Below are 20,617 nucleotides of genomic sequence, written 5' to 3'. Positions count from 1 at the left end.
TGTTGCCCTGCTTGGTGAGGTCCCTGCCTGCCTCGTTGTTGCCCTCATCTCTCCTTTCCTACTGGCAAAAATTTCTTTTTTGGTGGTGATGAGGACTGAGCAGCAGTCCAAAAAACTAAAAAAAATAAAGTTTAAAAAAGGTAAAAATACTCCAGAAAAGGCACAGATATGAGGGATGTGGTTCAGTGCTGGACTTGGGATGATGGTTGGACTCAATGACCTTGGAGGTCTTTCCAAACCTAAATGGTTCTGTGAGAAGTGGTGGATGCTCCTCCATGGGTGGCATCACCTGCCATCCTTCTGTGGACTATTTTCCAGGGTTGTGTTCCAGCACTGGGATCATATCAGCATGGCCAAGCACATAAACCCTGGGATATTCCCACTTGGAAATATAATAAGAAAGCACATGAAGGGAACATGAAGAAAAAAACCTCATCCTACTATTCATAGCTCCTTTAAAAAATAATTTTGCCCTTGGCAGGCAGTTTTTGTTGCCACATTTTGCTCCGTGTTTATTTGTGGCTGCTGGGAGGACAAGGATTCTCGGGAGATGTCATCCCAGGGGAAGGGATGCAGAAATGGGTGTAAGTCCACCAGAATGGAGGAAAAGGGAGATTTGCTTAGCTGTGCCCTTGATTTCCCTGCTGTCTGTGTCTCAGCAGCTCATCTCCTGAGTCCCTGGGTGCGTGGGGGCAAATAATGACTCTGCAGATGCACAAATACAGCAGGAACTCCATAACCCAGAGACTACGGAATGGTGGTGGAGAGGAGCTCTGTTACTCCCACACTTTAGAAAACCTTGGAGACCCTTTCATTCCCTGGAAACTGGCTGTTGCAGGGACTCAGAGTTCAGACTTGTGGCTCTGGGAAAAACAATCTGGATCAGGAAAGCACTAGCAGCAAACCCTTCTTCACTGGGGTGCAGGCACACTCCTGCCACAGCCCTGCTGGCTGCAAACACCTCGTTCCCACCACCAGGTTTGGGTTCCTACCATCCTAGGGATTTTTATCCTCCTACCAACACAAGACAATAAATGACTTTAATTAAACCAGCAAGCTGAAGAAGGCTCTTGTACTTGGGTGGGTGATGTGATGTTGTTATATTGGGGTTTTTTTTTAATGTCTTTTGGCTTTTTTTTTGATGTCTTTACTGGCTTTGAAGCCGAGACGTGCCCTTGCTCTGGTAGTTTGTGTGTTTTGCAGCCTGCAAATGGGTACTTGAGCACCAGCAGCTGCAGCCACAGCCCTGGTCAAACTGGGAGAGATTCTTCCTGTGAATTAAAATGAGATCCAGACAGTCATGGGACAGATTGGAGATCGCCCCTGAGTTTTCGCAGTCTCTGTCCCTTTGGGGCTGTGTCAAGGTCTCCTGTGGCAGCACAAACCCTGCAGAATTCCACGCCGAGAGCGTGGGATGTTCCCAGAGCCTGTGGATGCTGTGGGAAGCAGGATGCCCAATGAGGTACAGGGATGTGTCTCCTGCAGAGACAGAGTTTAGTGAGAGCTGGCGTGGAGATGTGACAAAGGATTGGGATATCCATGGAAAACACACACAGGGCTGCACCCAGAGATGGGAGGACCTCTTTTTTAGTCCCACACATCATCCCCTCCTTATGCTGGGCTCTGCACAATGGCAGCCTCCAAAAACAGTTTTGACAATTATAGAGATGATAACTCAAATTATAATGAGAGCCGAAATGAGATTGCTGGCTATAACAAGCCAAGACCTTGTAATTATCTATTTACCTTTAAAAAAATATTATCTTGATTGAGCTTTGCAAAAATTCAAATGGCAGAAGCGCCAAATTTTAATCCAAAAGTAGTTGTCTACCTTAAAAGCTCTTCCCCAGCCAGACAAAGTCCACCCTGCATCCCCCCTGCTCTTTAAGGGCTTTTCCCTGCCCTTGTGCCTGTATCAGGCCATGTGTGAAAAACACCAGTCACTTGTTTTTTAAATTTTAAAAGTTTGATCCTAAAAAAAAAGTAATATAATTAGAGTAATAAAAATTTGAACAATTGAAATTAGGACAATATAAGACAGTAAAAAAGAGTTACAGACAGTCCGGGTACCTCTTTCTGGGCAAAATAAGCCCAAAAAAGGACCCACATTAACAGAGGATTAACCCTTAAAAGCCTGTTGCATATTCATACAGCTCATACATGATGCATAAATTCCATTCAAACAAAGGATTCTGGCTGGTCAGTGTCAACTTCTTCCTCTGCATCCTTCAGGGCTGAGCGAGGTGGGAAGAAGTTTGTTTCTTCTGATAATGGAGCAATAAATTCTCTTTCTCTGTAAGGTTTAGGTGTCCTGTGGCTGCTACCTGGTGCGAGTCCTCTCATTTAAAAAAGTATCTTACATAGAATAGTTTCTATTTAAACATTATGTTAAAACCTAAAACTATATTTAAGAAAATTAATACAGCACAACTTTCTAACATAACACATACAATATTCATTTTAATATTTGCCAAAAGCCAATCATAAAATACACATTTTTCACAATGTCTCCGTGTCCACGTGCAGATTCCCAGCTTGTGCATGTGCCCAGGCAGCAGGGAAAGCCAGGAATGATTTGATGGATGCAGTTCCAGCCCCGTTTCAGATGTGAGCTGCATCCTGCTGCTGGCACAGCGCAGTGCAGCGGCTGGGGGAGCTGCTCAGGCTCTGCTGAGCTCATCTCAGCTCACAGGGCAGTGAAGGAGACTGGGTGTGCCATCACAGCCTGGGCTCCTCCTGTGTGTTTCCTGCACAGGCTTTCCAGGCTGATAGGGAGGGTCTGGAGGAGCAGGCTGGTGTTTACACAGAGCTGCCTACAAGGGGCAGGGTGCCAGGGTGGTGCCAGGGAGGAGCCCACACATCTGCAGCTCAGCGATTCCCTGGGTGTAATTCAGCAGCATTTACTCCCCTCACGTGGATGGATTTACCAAAAAGGTGAGGAAAAGCTTAAAAATGAAACCCCAGATGTCCCCCAGTGCACAGCCCTGATGTCTCCAGACCTTCAGCTCCTGAAGCACTGCTGGGCAGATGTTTCTGAGCAGGGCCTGAGTGCAGGGGGAGAGCACTTTGCTCACGACTTCTCTGCTGCATGCTGGAAAAAAGGCACCAAACACCTCCCCCAGAACCCCAGCATCCTCCTGCAGGTGGATAAAACCTTCCCTCCTGGAAGGAGCCAGCACACATTTGGGGACACCTTGGTGGCTGTGTCGTTGTGGTGGCAGCAGGCAGGGCTGGGTGACACACAGGGACATGCAGGCATGGTCAAAAGTCAGTGGGGCGGGGATAGAAATATAGAAACATTTCCTGGAGTGCAGACCTTGTGACTCTGCTGCTCGGAGGAAGAGGAAGGTGCTCAGCCCCTCTCTTCCTCCTCCCCAGGGTTCTGCTGTCGTGACAGGGGTGAGGAACTTGAGCCCCACCGAGCCCAGAGGATGCTGTGCTGCTTTTCTGGCCAGGAAAGTAACGTGGATTTTTTTTTTTTTTTTGTTTGTTTGGTTTGGTTTGGTTTGGTTTTGTTTTTGTTTTTTTTTTTTTTTTCTTTTTTTTTTCCCTGTATGGCAAAATGTATAGAAATTAATACAAGGAAATGAAATGCATTGGAATAAATGAAATACTGTATTTATTTATTGAAATTCTTGAAATTCTGTGTTATTTCCTGCTGGAGGTGGGGGTGAGGGTGGGAGGGAAATAAACCACCCAAAAAACAATCTTTGGCTTTCTGAGCGTAAATTAATGTAAATTTATACTTTTATTTTACACCTTAAGACTTCTCTATCACTTTCCTGATTTACTTAGGTAATTTATTTGCAGTTCAGCTTGACAAGCAGTAACTCCTGAAAGTGCTGAACAGAAAATGGGTATTGGAGCCCCACTTTTTCTAGATACCAGCTAGATAAAGGCAAATTAAGTCCTACCTGATCAATTTCCTAACGTGGTGAAAAGCTTAGGAGAGGCTTCCTGTCAGGCAGGGTCTCCTCATGGCCTGTAGAAGCAGGAGGGATTAAGGATTTCTGTCTCACTCCAGGTGTTGGATCTGTGTGTGGCTGCCATCCAAAACTGAAGGGGAATGCCCATCTTCACCTGACACTGATGGCTTATCAGGTAAGCTGGGACGAGTCTGAGATGACATTCACAGCAAAAGCAGCAGGGACACCTCCCTGGGCCGTGAGAGGGGCTGGGGCCAGGCAAGGAAACAAGGATCCATGAGTGCCAGAGCTGTGCTTCTCCCCAGGCCTTGGCTCTCCCAGCTGGCACTGGCACTGCTGTCCTCAGCTGCCCCTCACACAGGACACATGGGGTGTAAACAGCGAGGTTTCACAGGTAATGAAACAGTATTTTCTGTTCGTTAATCAGGTGAAGACCACAGAGCCCTCAAAAGTGCCCCTAATGTGTTTCGTGGGCATCATCCCCCCACTCCAAAGGCACTGAGCACTGCAGATCTCCCATCCTTCTGTGGAGCCCCAGGTTCTGGTGGTGAACCCAGAGCCCTCCCTCTGACCACCTTGGAGCTCCCAGCTCACAACCAGAAGAAGGCCTCCTCCCCTCCCAGAATGAATGAAGCAGAAGTCCTTAACTCACAGTTAAATGATGCTGTGTACTACCAGGACAAAGAAGCTGTGCTGGCGCTGCTGGAGCAAGGGGCAGATGTGAATTCCAAGGTGGACCATGGCTGGACACCCCTGCAGACCGCAGTGAGAAAGGGTGATGAGGAGCTGGTCCGGCTTCTGCTGGCCAGAGGAGCTTCTCTGCACGCCAGGAAGGACAATGGTGGCACTGCCTTTACTGAGGCAGGGATCGCAGGGAACGTGGAGATCCTGAAGCTCCTCCTGGAGCGTGGCTCAGACATCAATGAGCAGGACAACAACGGCTTCACAGCCTTCATGGAGGCTGCGTGGTACGGGAAGGAGGAAGCCTTGAGATTCCTCTACAGCAGAGGGGCAAAGGTGAACTTGAGGAGGGAGGCCAGCGAGGAGAGAGCCAAGCTGCACAAAGGAGGTGCCACAGCGCTGATGGACGCTTGCAGGGAGTGCCACTTCTCAGCTGTGAAAATCCTGGTCCAAGAGATGGGGGCTGATGTGAACATCCGTGACAACAGAGACAGGAACGCCCTGATCCACGCCCTAAAGAAGGACTCAGATAAAAGAAGGCATGAGTCACCTGTGCCCATAGTTAGTTTCCTGCTGGAGCACGGTGTGGATGTGAAGAGCAAAGATGAATGTGGGAAAACTGCCCTCATCCTGGCTGTTGAAATGGAGAGCCCGGAGCTGGTGACAGCTTTGTTGGAGAAGGATGAGATAGACATTGATGATGCAGATGAGGAAGGCAACACAGCCCTGATGGTGGCTGTGAACAAAGATAATTGCAGAATAGCAAAGCTGTTGTGTGAAAAGGGAGCGAGGACTGACCTTGGGAACCTGATGAGAGTTGCAAGGAACAATCGCTCTTCCAGCATGGAAAACCTTCTTCGTGAGCACAAGGTCAGGCTCGCCCCAGAAACCCCCAGAGCGTGGGAGCCAAACAGCAAACGCTGGAGGGCCCAGCTGAAAAAACTTGATCAAATGTATCGCCCCATGATTGGCAAACTGAAGACATTTCCATACTTCCAGCAGAAAATTCAGGATGGCATCTACCTTGGGCTCCACGGAGGGACAGAGGTGGCAGTGCAAATAACCTGCAGCACAGAGGGTGACAAAGAGAAAGAGTTCCTTGAAAAATGTTCTCACAGCGAACATCTACTGAAGCTCTTCCAGTCTGAGAAGGAAAAAGGCTGCATGTACTTGTGCTTCCCACTCTGGGAGAAAAACCTCCAGGAGCACCTGCAGGACCCTGAAGACCAGAAGGATTACAAAGCTGCTCTGAAGATCATCTTCCAAGCACTGAGAGAGCTGCACTCCCTCGGATTTGCTCACCAGGATCTACAGCCCGGGAACTTCGTAATAGGTTATGTTTTGCTTTCCTTATGTTTTTGTTTTGTTTTCTTTGTGTTTTCATTTCTCTCTCCCTGAAATTTAGAGAAGGTGCCTCACAGCTGTCTGTAAAAGTAGAGATGGCTTTGTGCTGAATGGGGTGGTTTAGATCTCCTCTTTAAATAAGTACAAATCGGCCCACAGAGAGAACAAGCTTGCACATCCCTTTAGCTCTGCAGGCTGACCAACACATCACAGGTGCCTCCAGAGAACTGTTTTTTAAAGAAGGGGCCATCCAGAAGTCAGCAATGGACCGTATGAAGGTTTGCCACCTTTACTTGCTAACAATTTCTCTTATTTCCCCAGATTTAGGTGGCAAAATTTATTTGGCGGACTTCGGTAGTAAAAGAAGGTTGATTGAAGGCCAAGAAGAATTTGTAAAGTCAGATTTACAGGTAAGCTCTCTGTGAACCAGCCTGTGGTTTAAAATGTTGGGTGCTCTGTAGCTGTGGGTCCTAGGGAAAGGCTTTTTGCATTCCCAACTAGAAAATGCTTTGATTTGTGGGGAAATCAGTGTAGGGACAGATGTTGCATAGGAGGGATGTTGATTTGGATGCCCATCTCCTCTGTCCTTGTGCACACAGCTTCGAGGTTTGTACTGGGTGCGTGTCAAGTCTTAACTTCTTTTTGCCAGGGTTGGGATGAAATGTGTAAGATGGTATTTCTTGTTGGGACTCAGATGTTTGTTAGTTCTTATCCATGTCACAGTCTCACAAACCCTGAGTTCTACAGCACTTCACTCTAACAAACTAAAAATGGAGCCCTGTCTCTCTCTCTCTACAAGGCCTTTTAAGGATAAACTGTCCAATTAAGAAGTGAAACCTGAATTATTTTCACTTTTAACCCAATAGCCAACCACCCGTGCCTGCAATGTGGACTTTTTTATCCAATTACACAAAACCACCCAGACCCATGGAGAAGAAGGTGAAGAAGAAGAACCAGCCACGACCCTAAAACCTCCATCTTGCTTTATAGATATTACTATATTCTAGAACCTTAAACTCTAAGTTTTCCACCATGTGATATTGTACACTTTTAATCAAACTCCACACCAACAACCCCAGTTCTATCATTCCATTTTGGAAACCTTCTCCATGGCCTCAGGTCAATGCAGAGTTCTCTTGGGGGTCAGAGCCTGTCAGCACAGAAAGTCTAAAATTCTCAGTAACCAGGGTTCCAACAGGTGTGTATTTTACACTTCTGGGCCCCTGCAGGATTTGGGGATACCAGTCCTCTTCCATTGGGCTGGAGGCTGGGTGCCTGTGGCACGGGAGCAGTGATGTCTCTTTGCAGGCCCTGGGCAGGCTCGTGCTCTACATCTTAACAGAGGGTAGGAAACCCCTCCAGCAAGTTGGAATTGAGGATTTGGCTCCCAATTCCCCAGATTACACAGAGGCTCGGGACCTTGTACAAAGCCTGTTCTCTCCTGATGAACGAGGCTTGGAAGGGTTGAGCAAACATCCCTATTTCTGGAGCAATCAGAGGTAAGGCCTGGGAGTACAAAGGAGGTGGAATTCTGGTGGAATTGCCTGTAGTGCTGGGAACAGTTAGGTGCCACTGCAGCTAATGAAGCTTCTCATCCCACAGCAGGTTCAACTTCCTGAAGAGTATATGGAATAAAATCAAAGATGACCGAAAAAGAAAAAGTATTTTTCGAGATCCTAAGGCTTTTCCTTATCCACATTGGACCAAAATGGTAATCCTCTTCAATTTGGATTGGTTTCAGGTTTGAGCTAGACATTCAGGCAGAAGATTTTCTGAGTGTTTAAAAATGGAATTGGAAAAAGTAGCCCTACACAAAATACACACAACTGGAAGAAACAATTCAGTTGAAGGCACATAGTCAGAAGATGCTGATGCTAAAGGGAGCTCTGCTAACTGGAGTGGTAAAAGGAGTTGCTCATTTTTGAATTGGCTGGCAAACTTTCAAATTCTATTGGTTTTTGGGGGGTGTGAAAGGCAGGGAATAATCTGTGTGATTTCCTTCAGATTGACAAAGATGTTTTATATGTCATGGAACACCCCAGGAATGCAAAACCTACCAAATACGGAAATGATGTCACCCAACTCCTGAGGCTCATGAGAAACATGGATGAACACAAAGATGAAGGGTAAGTGTTCTCACCCTTGCCCCTGCCATAGTCAGAGAGTATCCTGAGCTGGAGAGGACCCACAAGGATCACCAAGTGCTGTCTTTGCCCAGGACAAGCCCAAGAATCCCTACCACGTGCCTGAGAGATCTGCCCAAGATGAAAGTGAAAGGCACATGGAGGTGCTGGAGGAATAGCCAAAAAAAAAAGGGAAAAAAAAAAGATTGAGGAGTAGAAAAATTGCAGCTCTGGGGTTTCTAGGAAACATCTCCAAGTTATCAGAAAGCCTCCCTGGAATGGCTTTTTCTCTGCAAGGGCATCCTCGAATATTGACCCTTTGGACAAGCTTTAAAAATCCTGTTTGTTTTTGTTTTCTTTCAGGATCACCAACAAAATAGGCGACTATGCTGAGTATTTCCTGAAGGTTTTCCCAGAACTCACCACCTATGTGTACAACAGCTTACGGCAGAACCCCACCTGCAGCCACCTCGCAGACTTCCAGGAGCCTTCTCTGTAGGATGTCACTGCCTCCCGTGCCATGTCTGATCCCACCATCACTCTTTTTATTTCTGACTTATTCACCTGCAGAAGAGCTGAAGAGGTGGGTAAGGAGTTGGGATAAAGCACACCCAGGGACAGAGTACGGAGGACTTAAATTAGGAAAGATTCCAAAGAGTTTGGTGTAACAGCCATGAGCTTTGGATGCTCTGATTTGCACTGTGATTATATGTTGATTATGGAAATATGTTTCAGGTGTTGAAAAGGTTGTTTTTTGTGGGGTTTTTGTATTTTTGGTGGTTTTCTGGGGTTTTTGTGTTTGTGGGTTTTTTTAGGGTTTTTTTTGGTGGTTTGTTGGTTTTTGTTTTGTTTGTTTGTTTTGTTTTTGTTTGTTTGTTTTTTGGTTTTTGTGTTGTTTGTTCCCACCCAAACTGTTATTCTTTCAATGACCCCATGGAGAAACAAACTTGAAATAAACTTGAATAGAAAACTGACTCTATGCTCCTTTAGGAACGAGGTTCCCCCATCCCCTCTGCACATGAAGGGAAGTTCTGCAGCACATCAGTGCTCCTGCCTTGGAGCAAAGGTCCTCCTGAGGGTCCTGGGAACCTTTAAAATACATTATGGAAGTATGACTACACAACTGATGATGAGAAAATGCAACCTGGAGAACGCTGACTCCTCTTGCACCAATATTTTTGGGTTTTTTACCTTTCCTCCCTGTTTTTTTTTTGTTTTTCTTTCTTGCTCACTGTGCCTTTCTCATGCCCAGAAGGCAGGAGGACACCCAGAGATGCGTGCTCAGTCTCAGCAGTGGGGGGAGCAGGGGGCTATGGGGTGCCCTGTGCCATGGCAACATTTCTGCTCTTGCATGAAGAGAAGTGAGGCCACGGGCTGGGCTCCTCCAGCCTCCTGTGAAATGCCACATTTCCTGCTTTCTGTGACCTTTGCAACTTCTTCCATCACTGTGATAATCCACTGAAGGGCTGGGTCAGGATAGGCATATGAGCCTGCACTGTGGCTGAGGCACTTTCCTTAATGGTGAGAAATGAGTGAGTTTTCCATTATGACTTCTTTTTGTCACTGTCATCTACAAAATACGCTGTGTTTAAAAGAGATCCATGCAAATATTTCATTAATATGCTTTAAACATCACTGCATATTGTCCCAGTATGAAGAAATAATGTCGGGGCTCTGTTTTGATCAGAATTTTCCCTTGTGGGACATCTTTATTTTGGTCCTACGTAGAATCCATCCCCAACTAAAACCCTTCAAGGACAGCACCTGAGCTATCTTTAAAGGGATTTGGTGATTCCGTTCCTGTCCCCATGTCATTGTGGGGAGAATCCTGCTGTGGCAGCAAAAGGGCACCCTGGCTGGGGAGGCACTAAGAGTTGGCACAAGTTTTTGTTGTTCCTGCTGTTCCACAACAGGCAGCCTCAAAACAGAGCAGTGATTAAACCCAGCCAGGCTGTGACTTATCTCTCTGGCTGGCTCCTGTGCTCTGTCCTGGTGTCAGAGAAGAAACCTGATCCATGCACAGCATCAGCAGAGCAGGCTGCTCCTGGAGCACCGGTGCCACGGCATTCCCCAAAAAAGCATCTTGAAAAACACACCTCGGGGGCACAGACACATCTGTGCTCACGCTGGGTCACTTCAGCTCTTTGCGTGGGGCTCCAATGAGAACTTTATGAGCTTCTTCATCAAAAGTGTCCAGGGCTGAAGAGCCACTCCAAGAGGAAAAGCAGAGGTTTATATATGGATTTTGAGGGGTGGGGCAGAACAGCAGGGCCAATGGGATGAGGGCACAGGGATGGAAGGGCCAATGGGATACACTTAATCTGCATGTCACAGCAAGGCATGCTGGGAGAAGCCTTTTTCCTCACCCTAACAAGGTGGTTATGGCTTGAGGGGTTTTACATCCAGGGCAGGGTTATGGGTTTTTTCACACATGGCCCATGGGAGGAAGGAATGCAGGACTGGGAGCAAGGCTGTTGGTCTCTTGCTCCAGGCAGCACTGACACAACCAGAGGACAGAGCCTCAAGCTGCACCAAGGAAATACAGGTTGGATATTTAAAAAAAGTTTTTCACAGAAAGGCTGATAAAGCTCTGGAATGGCTGCCGGGGGAGGTGGTGCAGTCACCATCCCTGGGTGTGTTTAACAAAGCCTGGATGTGGCACTGGGTGCCAGGGTTTAGTTGAGGGGTTGGGGCTGGGTTGGACTCAATGATCTTGGAGGTCTCTTCCAAGCTGGTCATGCTGTGATCCTGCGAATTCTGTGAAAAACACCAGGCTGCCTCTCCCAGGAGAACGGGCCAGTGAGACACCAGGCAGGACGGAAAACTGCCGGGCAGCGCTGCAGCTGGTGGTGTGGCAGTGTCTGGGGCACAGCCCGAAGATGGAGCTGTCCTGGGGAGCTGGGGGCAGAACCAGCTGCCAAAATTAGTGCTGTGGCATGTCCCAGCAGCAGTGCCCACCTGGGAGGTGCTGCCTTTTCCTCAGGCAGGTTTGCAGCCCACAAAGGGTGCCCGGGAGTGTGATTTGACCCCACACGCTTCATTGCCCTGCTGTCCTGCCTGCATTTGCTGTGCCTCTGCCTTTTTGCTCTGCTGGGGCTCCCCAGGACAGCTGGCTGAGCCCAGTGATGGGATCAGGTGCTCCCTGTCCTGGCTCTTGCATGCTGAGGGTGTACATGCTTGTGTGCACAGGGATGCTCCCAGCTCCCCGTGGCTCATCTGCTGCTCTGAAAAACAAACGCACAAAGCAACCCACAGAAGCAGTGGAGTGAAGGCTGTTCTGAGGCTTTGGTTTTGCTGTGCTGAGCTTCAGGCACATCTGCGAGGCTTTAGAGAGCCTGGGCTCAGCTGGGCTCGGGAGTGTTGGTGAAAAGCACACAAAAACACAGCAAGGTTTTGAGGCTGAAAGCTTTTGGGGCAAAATCAACTTCCAGAACAGCAGTTTTGAGAGTTGGTCACATTTTGTGTTGTAGGAATGGTATCAGCTTCCCAGGCCCTTCAGTTCAATAAATGTTCTTGGGTTTGGGTATTTTTGATCCTCCAGAGGCAAAGTGTTGATAATCAGAACTCATAAATATGAAACACGTTGTCCTCTGCCTTAAAATGTACCTGGTGTTATTCCCAGGATGCATTCTTCTAGGATCTGGGATTAAAAAGTGGACAAAAATAGCTCAAAATGACAAAGCTGAGAGCTTGCCTCTGACAAAATGATAAAGGTCTTTTCTTCACAAGGTCCAAAGAATATTTGTGGTTTCTGCAGCTTCCTGGTGACTTGGCAAAGTCACTTTGACTCAGTTTCACCTGGGGAAAATGAAGGGTCTTGCTATGATTTGGTTAGTGCTTTGTAAACACACACTGGCTTAAAAACAACCAACAAAAAACCAAAACCTCACCAAAAAAGCATGCTGAAGCCCCAGTCAGGCATGAGCTGATTTTTGCTGGAAGATCAGAAAGGCTTTGGCAAAAAAAGGCCCCATCTCAGCAGCCAGCTGAGTAAGTGAACCAAATGGGCTCTCACAGGAAGTATTTCATTTGTGCGGGAAGGTGAGGAGCTGCATCTTACAGATGCACGTGAGGAGGGAGATTTGTGTGGTGTTTCAGCTGGAAACATGTCACAGCACGTCCCTGCCATGGCTGTGAGCTGTGAGCTGCTGTGCTGTCACCAGGTAAGCTGGAGAATGCTGTGAGTTGCTTTATTTTTAGGTTTCTTATTGCTGAGTGCAAACAATTCCCTGTGTCCAGGCTGCTCAGCTTCCTTGGATCACACCTGTGTGGGTGTTGTTTTGGGAGGGCTGAGATTCCCTTAGGTCCTGCAGGGAAGGGAGAGGTGCTGCATCAGTGGCTGGAGGCAGGTGAGGGTGATCAGGGACCAGCACAGGGCTGTGTGTGCCCAGGGAGGAGTTCTGGGCATCAGGGAGGCTCCCAGGGAGGAATTCTAGGCATGGAAAGGGTGAGCAGGGGTGAGCACATGGCTGTGTGCTCCTAAGGAGAAGTTCTGGGCATGGAAAGGGATCAGGGATGCTCCTAAGGAGGACTTTTGTGCATGGAGAAGGATCAGGGATGCTTTCAGGGAGGAATTCTGGGCATGGAAAGGGATTAGGGATGTTCCCAAGGAGGAGTTCTGGGCATAGGGAAGGAGCAGGGATGCTCCCAGGGAGGAGTTCTGGGCATGGAGAGGGATCAAGGATGCTCCCAGGCAGGAATTCCGGGCATGGAGAAGGATCAGAGATGTTCCCAGGGAGGAATTTGGCCATGGAGAGGGATCAGAGATGTTCCCAGGGAGGAGTTTGGCCATGGAGAGGGATCAGGGAGGAGTTCTGGGCATGGAGAGTGACCAGGGATGTTCCCAGGGAGGAGTTCTGGGCATAGAGAGTGATCAGGAATGCTCTCAAGGAGGAGTTCTGGGCATGGAGAGGGATCAGGGATACTCTCAAGGAGGAGTTCTGGGCATGGAGAGGGATCAGGGATGTTCCCAGGGATGAATTCTAGGCATGGAGAGGGTGAGCAGGGGTGAGCACATGGCTGTGTGCTCCTAAGGAGGAGTTTTGGACATGGAAAGGGATTAGGGATGCTCCCAAGGAGGAGTTCTGGGCATGGAGAGGGATCAGGGATGTTCCCAGAGAGGAATTTGGCCATGGAGAGGGATCAGGGAGGAATTCTGGGCATAGAGAGTGACCAGGGATGTTCCCAGGGAGGAGTTCTGGGCATGGGCAAGGACCAGGGATGCTCCCAGGGAGGAATTCTAGGCATGGAAAGGGTGAGCAGGGGTGAGCACATGGCTGTGTGCTCCTAAGGAGGAGTTTTGGGCATGGAGATGGATCAGGGATGTTCCCAGGGAGGAGTTCTGGGCATGGGCAAGGACCAGGGATGCTCCCAGGGAGGAGTTCTGGGCATGGAGAGGGATCAGGGATGTTCCCAGGGAGGAGATCTGGGCATGGAGAGGGTGAGCAGGGGTGAGCACATGGCTGTGTGCTCCTAAGGAGGAGTTTTGGACATGGAAAGGGATTAGGGATGCTCCCAAGGAGGAGTTCTGGGCATGGAGAGGGAGAGCAGGGGTGAGCACATGGCTGTGTGCTCCTAAGGAGGAGTTCTGGGCATGGAAAGGGATTAGGAATGTTCCCAAGGTGGAGTTCTGGGCATGGGGAAGGACCAGGGATGCTCCCAGGGAGGAGTTCTGGGCACAGAGACGTGCAGCAGCTGGGAGTTTCTGTGACTGTCACTGGAGATGCTGGGGCTGCCCAACAGCATCCTGCACCAACCCCTGTGATGTAAGGCTGTGCTGGTGGGGTCTGGAGGAGGCGAGCACCCCTGGGACCACCTACCCAGCCTGTGGGGCGGGCTCCCTGAGCGAGGGCCTCTTCTCCCCACCGGGATCTGCAGCTGAGGGGAACAACAGCACAAAGTTCTCACCAGGGCTGCTGCAGGGAGCCCTCCAGCCCAGCTCCCGTGCCCACATCCCTCAGGAGCAGGAGGGCTCCATTCAGCTCCATGCAGTGCTTCCTCACCTTTTTTCTCCTCTGGAGGCTCCGTTTTCTTTGGGGGCCGTGGCAGCAGGAACTCGAGGCCTTCTGACATCGTGTAGGTGAGGACAGCCTTTTTACCTGGTGAGGGAAGAGACATGGAGTGCTCTGATGGCAAAAGAGGGGGGACAGCACTGGTGTCCCCCTCCAATCATTTGAGGTCACCCAGAGCATAAGGAAGGGTGGCTGAGCAAGGACTTGAGATCTTGATGGCAAAACAATTTGGGGGTGACATGTCCCACCCTGGCTGTGTGGCAAGGCTGGGTGGCAGAAATGGGAGATTTTATTTTTTTTTTTTAAATACAGGCTCATTAGGAGGTTTGTCCTCAAATTTCTTTGGATACTCTTTACTAATTCAGCTTATGCATTTCTCACCTGCCAAGCTGAAGCATTCTGAACCACATTAATGGATGATTGCGAAAATAAACTGGATTTTTTTTTTTTTCTAGAAAAAGAAAGGTGTGCCAGGCTTTGTGCCTGCCTGGGCAGCTTGTGCCCTGTGGACAGTGCCACAGTGACGCCTGGTGATGGCAGATGGGTCCCTGCCTGCCACCACCCAGCCCTGCTCAAACCACGTCTGCACATCCCTCACAATAAAAGAGAAGGAGAGGAGGTTTTTTTTCTGCATTTCCAGGCATTTTCCTCAGCGATTTTGGTGCTTTTTAAAAGGCAACAAAACATTTTTTTTTTTTTTTCTGACAGCTCAAAAGCAAGTTTTTACCTTAAAGGTTAGAAAAGCAAGACCCTTAGAGAAAGGTCATTGGTGGAAGCATAAGGTGCAGAAAAGTGTCTTGGGAGCTGGAATGGACATCAGCACAGTCAGAAACAGCAGCTATTTTGGGTCACACATCTTCTCCCCCACATGCCAGGCAAGCTGAGGGATTTTTTCCTGCCTGGCTCCTGTTTTCCTCCTGTTTTCCTCCTGTCTCCTGTTCCTGTTTTTTCTGACCCCATGTCTCACTCTTCCCTGTGAGATGCAGCAAGGAGAGGTGGCTTGGGGAGTGTTGTCCAAGGGACAGTCCCTGTGGGAAAAATGTCCCTTCTGGAGAGATCAGAGTCTTTTCCAGGTGTCCAGAGCAGCTCCCAGCACAGTCACTCTCTGTGGCTGCAGTTAAACACGGGCTGTGCTGCTTGGGACTGCCCCAAGCCTTGCAGCAGTTTGCACTGATTTAAACACAGAATAATTTGTGTTGGAAGGGACCTTTCAGGGCCACCTAGTGCAGCCCCAACACCTTCCACTAGACCAGGTTGTTCAGAGCCCCATCCAACCTGATCCTGAATATTCCCAGGGATGGGGCTGCCACAGCTTCTCTGGACAACCTATACCGGTGTTTTACCACCCTCTAGTGTAAAAAACGACTTCCTATCTCTGATCTGAATCGGTTTGAATGTCACTCTCTCTGCTCCCTGAAGACCCTGGCAAACACTGTCCTTGTCCAGGATAACTGCACTGTAACACAAGGTTTCTGGCTTATCACCAGTTTGGAATACATGTGTGATAGATGAGGTTTTTCTGGGGTTTTTTTGGTGACTTTTGCATTAAAACAACTACGTTTGAGAAGGTCCTGGAAGACCTATGTAACAAGGTGGAGACCCAAGCTGGAGACTGGATGTTGTCCATGGGAATAGCCAAAGGGTGAGGTGGTTGGAGCTAAGGACATGGCTTGGCATTCCTGGGGCACAGGGCTCTGTCTCCTCAGCCCTGCTGTGGAGCAGGAGCTCAAGCACCTGCCTGGAGGCATCCAAATCCTCGAACTCTGCTGCTTTTTAGCCAGAGCTTGACAGTGATAAATGACAGGGAGCAGAACAGCAGCTTGCTGACACCCACTCATCCGTCAAAGCAAGATTAGTATGTGCCTATTTTGGTTTCCCCTTTAATCAAAAATCAATTAGACAATTTCCAAATGAATATTCAAGCCAAGGAGCGGGCTGTCAGGCAGACTGACAGCGCTCAGCATCACTTTGTGTTTTCCAGTTTAGAGTTATTCAGCGTATCAAAACTAAACAAGGGGATGAGGAAGAAAAAACATCTCTTTCCCTGGAGATGTCACCTCAAACCCTGATGGAGCTTATTCTCCATTCCAGATATTCAAAGCACCCTCCATGGAATGCCTGGTGTTTGGCTGCACAGTTGTTCTCCTTTTCCTGCTCCCATTTGACTTGCAGCCCAAAAGATTGCGGGTTTTTATTTCTGTTTCAGGGGGTGTGCCTGACTATTTTTAACTTGGCTATTGAAATAAATAGGAATTATGCAACAGCTCTTTGCATGGGAGGTCTCTGTGCTCACTTCCCTATTCACCAAAGAAAATTTCTAAAATCCTGCTGGACAGTTTTGAATGATTTTGACAGAAAAAAAAAATTCCATTCCGTTTTCCCAGCAGGCCTGCACCACATACACCCTCAAGGCTGTGTGAAGGAGGGGGTCTTTCCAGGGCAACCTAAAAGATGTCAGGTCTGGGTGTTCCTGCACTGGAAGAACAAACCTGGACTATAATGTGTAGCAGAGGGAATGGCCACCATCTTCTTGGGCCCGGGTGTCTTGGGTGCTTTGGAGGAGCTTTTTCCAGGAGGTGAAGAGGCCGGAACCCTGCCCTCCTTGCGGCCCCGGGAGCTCCTGCTCCCCTTGGGCTCTTGAGAACTCCTCTCCTGCTGTTTGAACTGGGATCTCCTGCCTCCCTTGGGCTCCTGAGAGCTCCTCTCCTGTTGGACCTGGAATCTCCTGCCTCCCTTGGGCTCCTGAGAGCTCCTCTCCTGTTGGACCTGGGATCTCCTGCCTCCCTTGGGCTCCTGAGAGCTGCTCTCCTGCTGGACCTGGGATCTCCTGCCTCCCTTGGGCTCCTGAGAGCTCCTCTCCTGCTGGACCTGGGAGCTCCCGTCCTCCTTGGTGAGCTGAAAGCTCTCCTCCTCCTGATGGGTGCTAGAGCTCATGACCTCCTGGTAGGCCCGAAAGCTCCTCATCACCTTCCAGGTGCAGAACCTGCATGAGAAACACCGGGGACAGTGGAGCTCCAAGGAGACAATTCCAGCTGAGCTCCTGGGGAGCGTCTCGTCTGCATTTTCAGCATGGCAGGGGAACAAGTGGCTGGAGATAAAGGGTGGCATTCCCAGGGCCTCCTCCACCTTGGCAGAGAGGGGATGGATGGCTACCTTCTCCAGAAGTACATCAGGATGGGGAAGAGGGCGACCTTGGCGTTGTGGTAGATGGCCCGGGTCAGTGGCCCCTTGGAAGATGAACGCCAGATTAAATCCCTCTCTTTCTCAGAGATGTTGACCTGGGCACAGAGGAGACCAAAGCACTTTGCAGCACTCCTGATGGGGCCAGGTTTCTCTCCCCGACCCCACCTCAGCAGTCTCTAAGCAAAGACCCAAATTTCATCCTGGCTGCTTGCCCCGGCCACAAGGGCAGGATCCCACCTGGATTTCTGGGGAAAGCATTGTGCCCTCCAAAGGGGAGATGGCAGAGCTACTGGCAGGAGATGGGGTGGGTGCAGTGGAAGGGGATGATGGTGACACGGCCTCTGAGGAGTGAAAGGACTGGCACTCCAGGCCTGGCATTGCTCCAGCAGGTAATGTTGGAGAATCATCCCCATCTCTCCCATCCTTACCCACATGCTTATTCTCAATTTATCAGGGCCTGCTGGGGGATTTGCTTCCCACCCCTCCCAGCCCATGTGGAAGCCCCAAAGCCCCCCCAGCAGATCCAGCCTCCTGCCTGTTCCCTTTCCCCACCACTGTTCCCAGCTGTGCTGCCATGGCCTCGAGCAATGAGCAGCTCCAGCCTTCCTGGGCAGGTCCTGGGGTCTCACCCGCAGCTTGGGGGGGACGTCAGAGTTCAGGAAAACTTGGCTGATGACCTCAAGTTTCTTTTTGAGAAAGGAACTATGCTTTTCTGACTGCATGTTGCAGGGTGTTGTAGCTTCCATGCAGTCAGCCAGCCTGGAAAACCTGCAAAGGCATGTGGGGTCTTGCTCTGAGACAAGTGCTCCTTAACTGCTAGGCTAGACAGTCCTGTTCTTGCTTAATTTGGTGTGGGAAATGGATTTGTAGAAAATTCTTAAATTCCTTTGGCCTTGCAAGAAAGACTAAGTACTTTGGAGAAATAAAACTGTGAAAGATGCATTGTAGTGGGACCCACAAGGAGTAATTTTAGATAATTGGCTTTAAGGCATTTACAGCATGGTGTGGCTAAAGCTGATAGGCCAAGAAACGCTGACAGTATATTGTTATTAAGAATTAGTTGGCATCTGATTATGATGGAGCGAATTATAACATCTGTATTGTCTCATCCTTCTCATGAGACTGAAAAAGGAATAAAAGTTTTTAAAACACCTCTCAGTTGCCCCATCTCTGGGTCAGAAAAGGGCTCAATCCGACAATTTGGTATTTGCTTGGCCAGAAAAAGCAATCCTCAACCCTCAATCGTCAATTCTCAAAGCAATCCCTTGGACCAGTGACACGGGAAGTATAAAAAGCCACCTCCCTCTTCTGCCACCCTCGTGGTCACAGGATTCCCCTGGGCAGGTGATGTTCCCTTTTTTGGGAAACTGAAAGATGGGGATTTTCCTGTTGTGGGGGTGCTGGCTGCAGGGCTGGTGCCCACTGGCCATGGATTGGTCTTAGAGGTTTGTCGGGTACATGGACAGAGTCAAGGGAGAAATGCCACCACAACTGGGACATCCAGAATGGTGTAGCCAAATGCTGAATCGCTTGGGACTACCAAACCAAAAGGATTTCAAACAGGAACCCTGATCCAGGGCGTGACTGCAGGCTGAAATGGGAGCTTTGGAGCCCCCCATCAGAGATGAGTTTGGGCCAGAGCCAAGGCAGGCTGGTGCCAAGGCCAAGTTGGACAGAGCTCTGAGCAACCTTGTCCAGAGGGACACATCCCTGCCCAAGGCACGGAGCTGGAAGGAGATGACCTTTAAGGTCCCTTCCAACCCAAACCATTCTGGGATTGTGTACCACGAGGTACCTGAGCACCTGTTGGAAGCAGAACTTACTTGTCTATCTCCAGGTAAAAGCGGAGGTCGTCGACGAGGAAGCTGACGATGATGAGCTGTTTGTCCAAAATGCGGCGTTTGACCAGCGTCACCTTCTGCACCTGCCCTTTGCCCTTGCCCTTGCCCTTGTCCTTGTGGGGGCTCTTGGCAGGACTTTTGCTCTTCTTCTCCTTGACAGGCAAATCTGAGGCAGGGGAAGAGGTTCTGTGTGCTGCTGTCCAGCTCTGGCTTTGTTCCTTCACCTCACCTGGGCTTCCCTTAGCTGCATGCAGTTTGCTGGGGCCTTTCTATCTCTGTGAGCTACACCTTCCCTCCAGCTGAGTGATCTCCTTCCCTCCTCTTTGTACCCAGAGTGTTTATGCCCATTGTTTCCATAGGGAATGGCCTGTTGCTAAAGCCTGCTGGTCTATCTAGCTGTTGGCCCTGGCTCTGACACAAGCAGATAATCAGTGAGAGTGAAAGGGAAAAAATCTGTTTCCCCCATATACAAAATTTTCTTAATCTAAATAGGGTTTCTGTGTGTTTAGTAGATTACTTTTCTAACTGCTTTTCCTGCCTCCTCTCAAACCTGTGTATAAACTTTCTGTTCAGGTCACCTCCCTGTTGCCCAGAAGACAATTTCCTTTTGTTTATTTTCCTGGCCTGTCTCACCTTAGCTCCATTTAGTGTTTCCTGTTTTGGGTGGTTGTTTTTTCGTTTTGTTTTGTTTTTTTTGAGGCAGGGATGCAAACTTGCATATACAACATTGCTTGAGAGAAATGCAACAGCATAACAAGGCACTAAGTCATGGTGGTGGGAGGTAAAGAAGAGGTTTTCTCCATTGTCTTCTCTATCTAAACCCGGGGGTGTCCTGGGGAGGGAGGAGCAGGGGTGGCAGGACACTGGACATACTTTCCCTCTTGTTTCTTCGCTCCTGACGGAGAAACTCCTCAAATTCTGCACGCCGTGTGTGATTCTTCATGTCCCTCTGGAACTTGCAGAAGCTCCTGACAAGCTCCCGGATGGCATCCCAGGCCCATCCCTGCAGGGACACAGCACAGGTGGCATCAGCCAGGACTGCAGCACTGGGGCTGAGCCCTCCTCTTTGGACCTACCACTGTGAGCTGGAGCAGCCTCGGCAGTGGGATTTGTGAGCCAGCCATCATCTCTGCTTTCCAGCATTTCTCAGTTTCCCTGGTGGCCACAGGGGATGGTGTGAATTGCTCAGCCAGTCCTGAGCCTGCAGGAGGGAGCCTTTCCCTGCTGCCTCTCTGTAGTTCACCCCCTCACCCCATTTATGTGGCATCCTTGTCTCACAGCACCTCCTCTCTTCCTTGCCTGGTGAACACCCTCAGCCTGGGAGCACACCGGGTCCTTCCTTACCATCCTTGGTGTCTTGAGGTCCTCTGGCCCTTCCTTCACAAGCCGAGGACGCCTAGACCTGGGCTTTTTGCTCCAGGGAAACAAATCCTCCTCCTGCTGCTGTTCCTTCCTCTTCTGCTTCTGTTTTTTCTGCTTCTCTTTCTTTTTATGCTTCTCTGTCTTTT

At 49.3% G+C, this 20,617-nt stretch overlaps 2 protein-coding genes across 2 annotated transcripts in view; one reads left to right on the top strand and one right to left on the bottom strand.

Moving 5' to 3' along the window:
- The first annotated feature begins 4,030 nt into the window (after positions 1-4,030).
- RNASEL (ribonuclease L) lies at positions 4,031-8,864 on the top strand. Its single transcript, XM_041479035.1, has 7 exons — positions 4,031-4,101; positions 4,354-5,940; positions 6,273-6,361; positions 7,260-7,450; positions 7,554-7,662; positions 7,956-8,077; positions 8,438-8,864. The coding sequence occupies exons 2-7, from the start codon at positions 4,551-4,553 to the stop codon at positions 8,571-8,573; spliced, it is 2,037 nt and encodes a 678-aa protein (XP_041334969.1). The 5' UTR covers positions 4,031-4,101; positions 4,354-4,550; the 3' UTR covers positions 8,574-8,864.
- A 1,897-nt stretch (positions 8,865-10,761) lies between these two features.
- Positions 10,762-20,617, bottom strand: part of RGSL1 (regulator of G protein signaling like 1) — a 19,456-nt gene continuing 9,600 nt past the window's right edge. The window contains exons 13-20 of the mRNA XM_041478903.1: positions 20,454-20,612; positions 19,983-20,112; positions 19,092-19,275; positions 17,898-18,036; positions 17,239-17,363; positions 16,575-17,068; positions 14,077-14,172; positions 10,762-12,381 (exon numbers count right to left, since the gene is read on the bottom strand). Of these exons, the coding sequence (XP_041334837.1) occupies positions 12,131-12,381; positions 14,077-14,172; positions 16,575-17,068; positions 17,239-17,363; positions 17,898-18,036; positions 19,092-19,275; positions 19,983-20,112; positions 20,454-20,612 (1,578 nt within the window). The 3' untranslated portion in view covers positions 10,762-12,130. The remainder of the gene's footprint in view (positions 12,382-14,076; positions 14,173-16,574; positions 17,069-17,238; positions 17,364-17,897; positions 18,037-19,091; positions 19,276-19,982; positions 20,113-20,453; positions 20,613-20,617) is intronic.

The sequence above is a fragment of the Pyrgilauda ruficollis genome, unplaced genomic scaffold (assembly GCF_017590135.1).
Source record: "Pyrgilauda ruficollis isolate IOZ18807 unplaced genomic scaffold, ASM1759013v1 scaffold47, whole genome shotgun sequence".
Classification (NCBI taxonomy): Eukaryota; Metazoa; Chordata; class Aves; order Passeriformes; family Passeridae; genus Pyrgilauda; species Pyrgilauda ruficollis.
The sequence above is the reverse complement of the archived record's forward strand: the minus strand, read 5'-3'. Positions and strand labels throughout refer to the sequence as shown.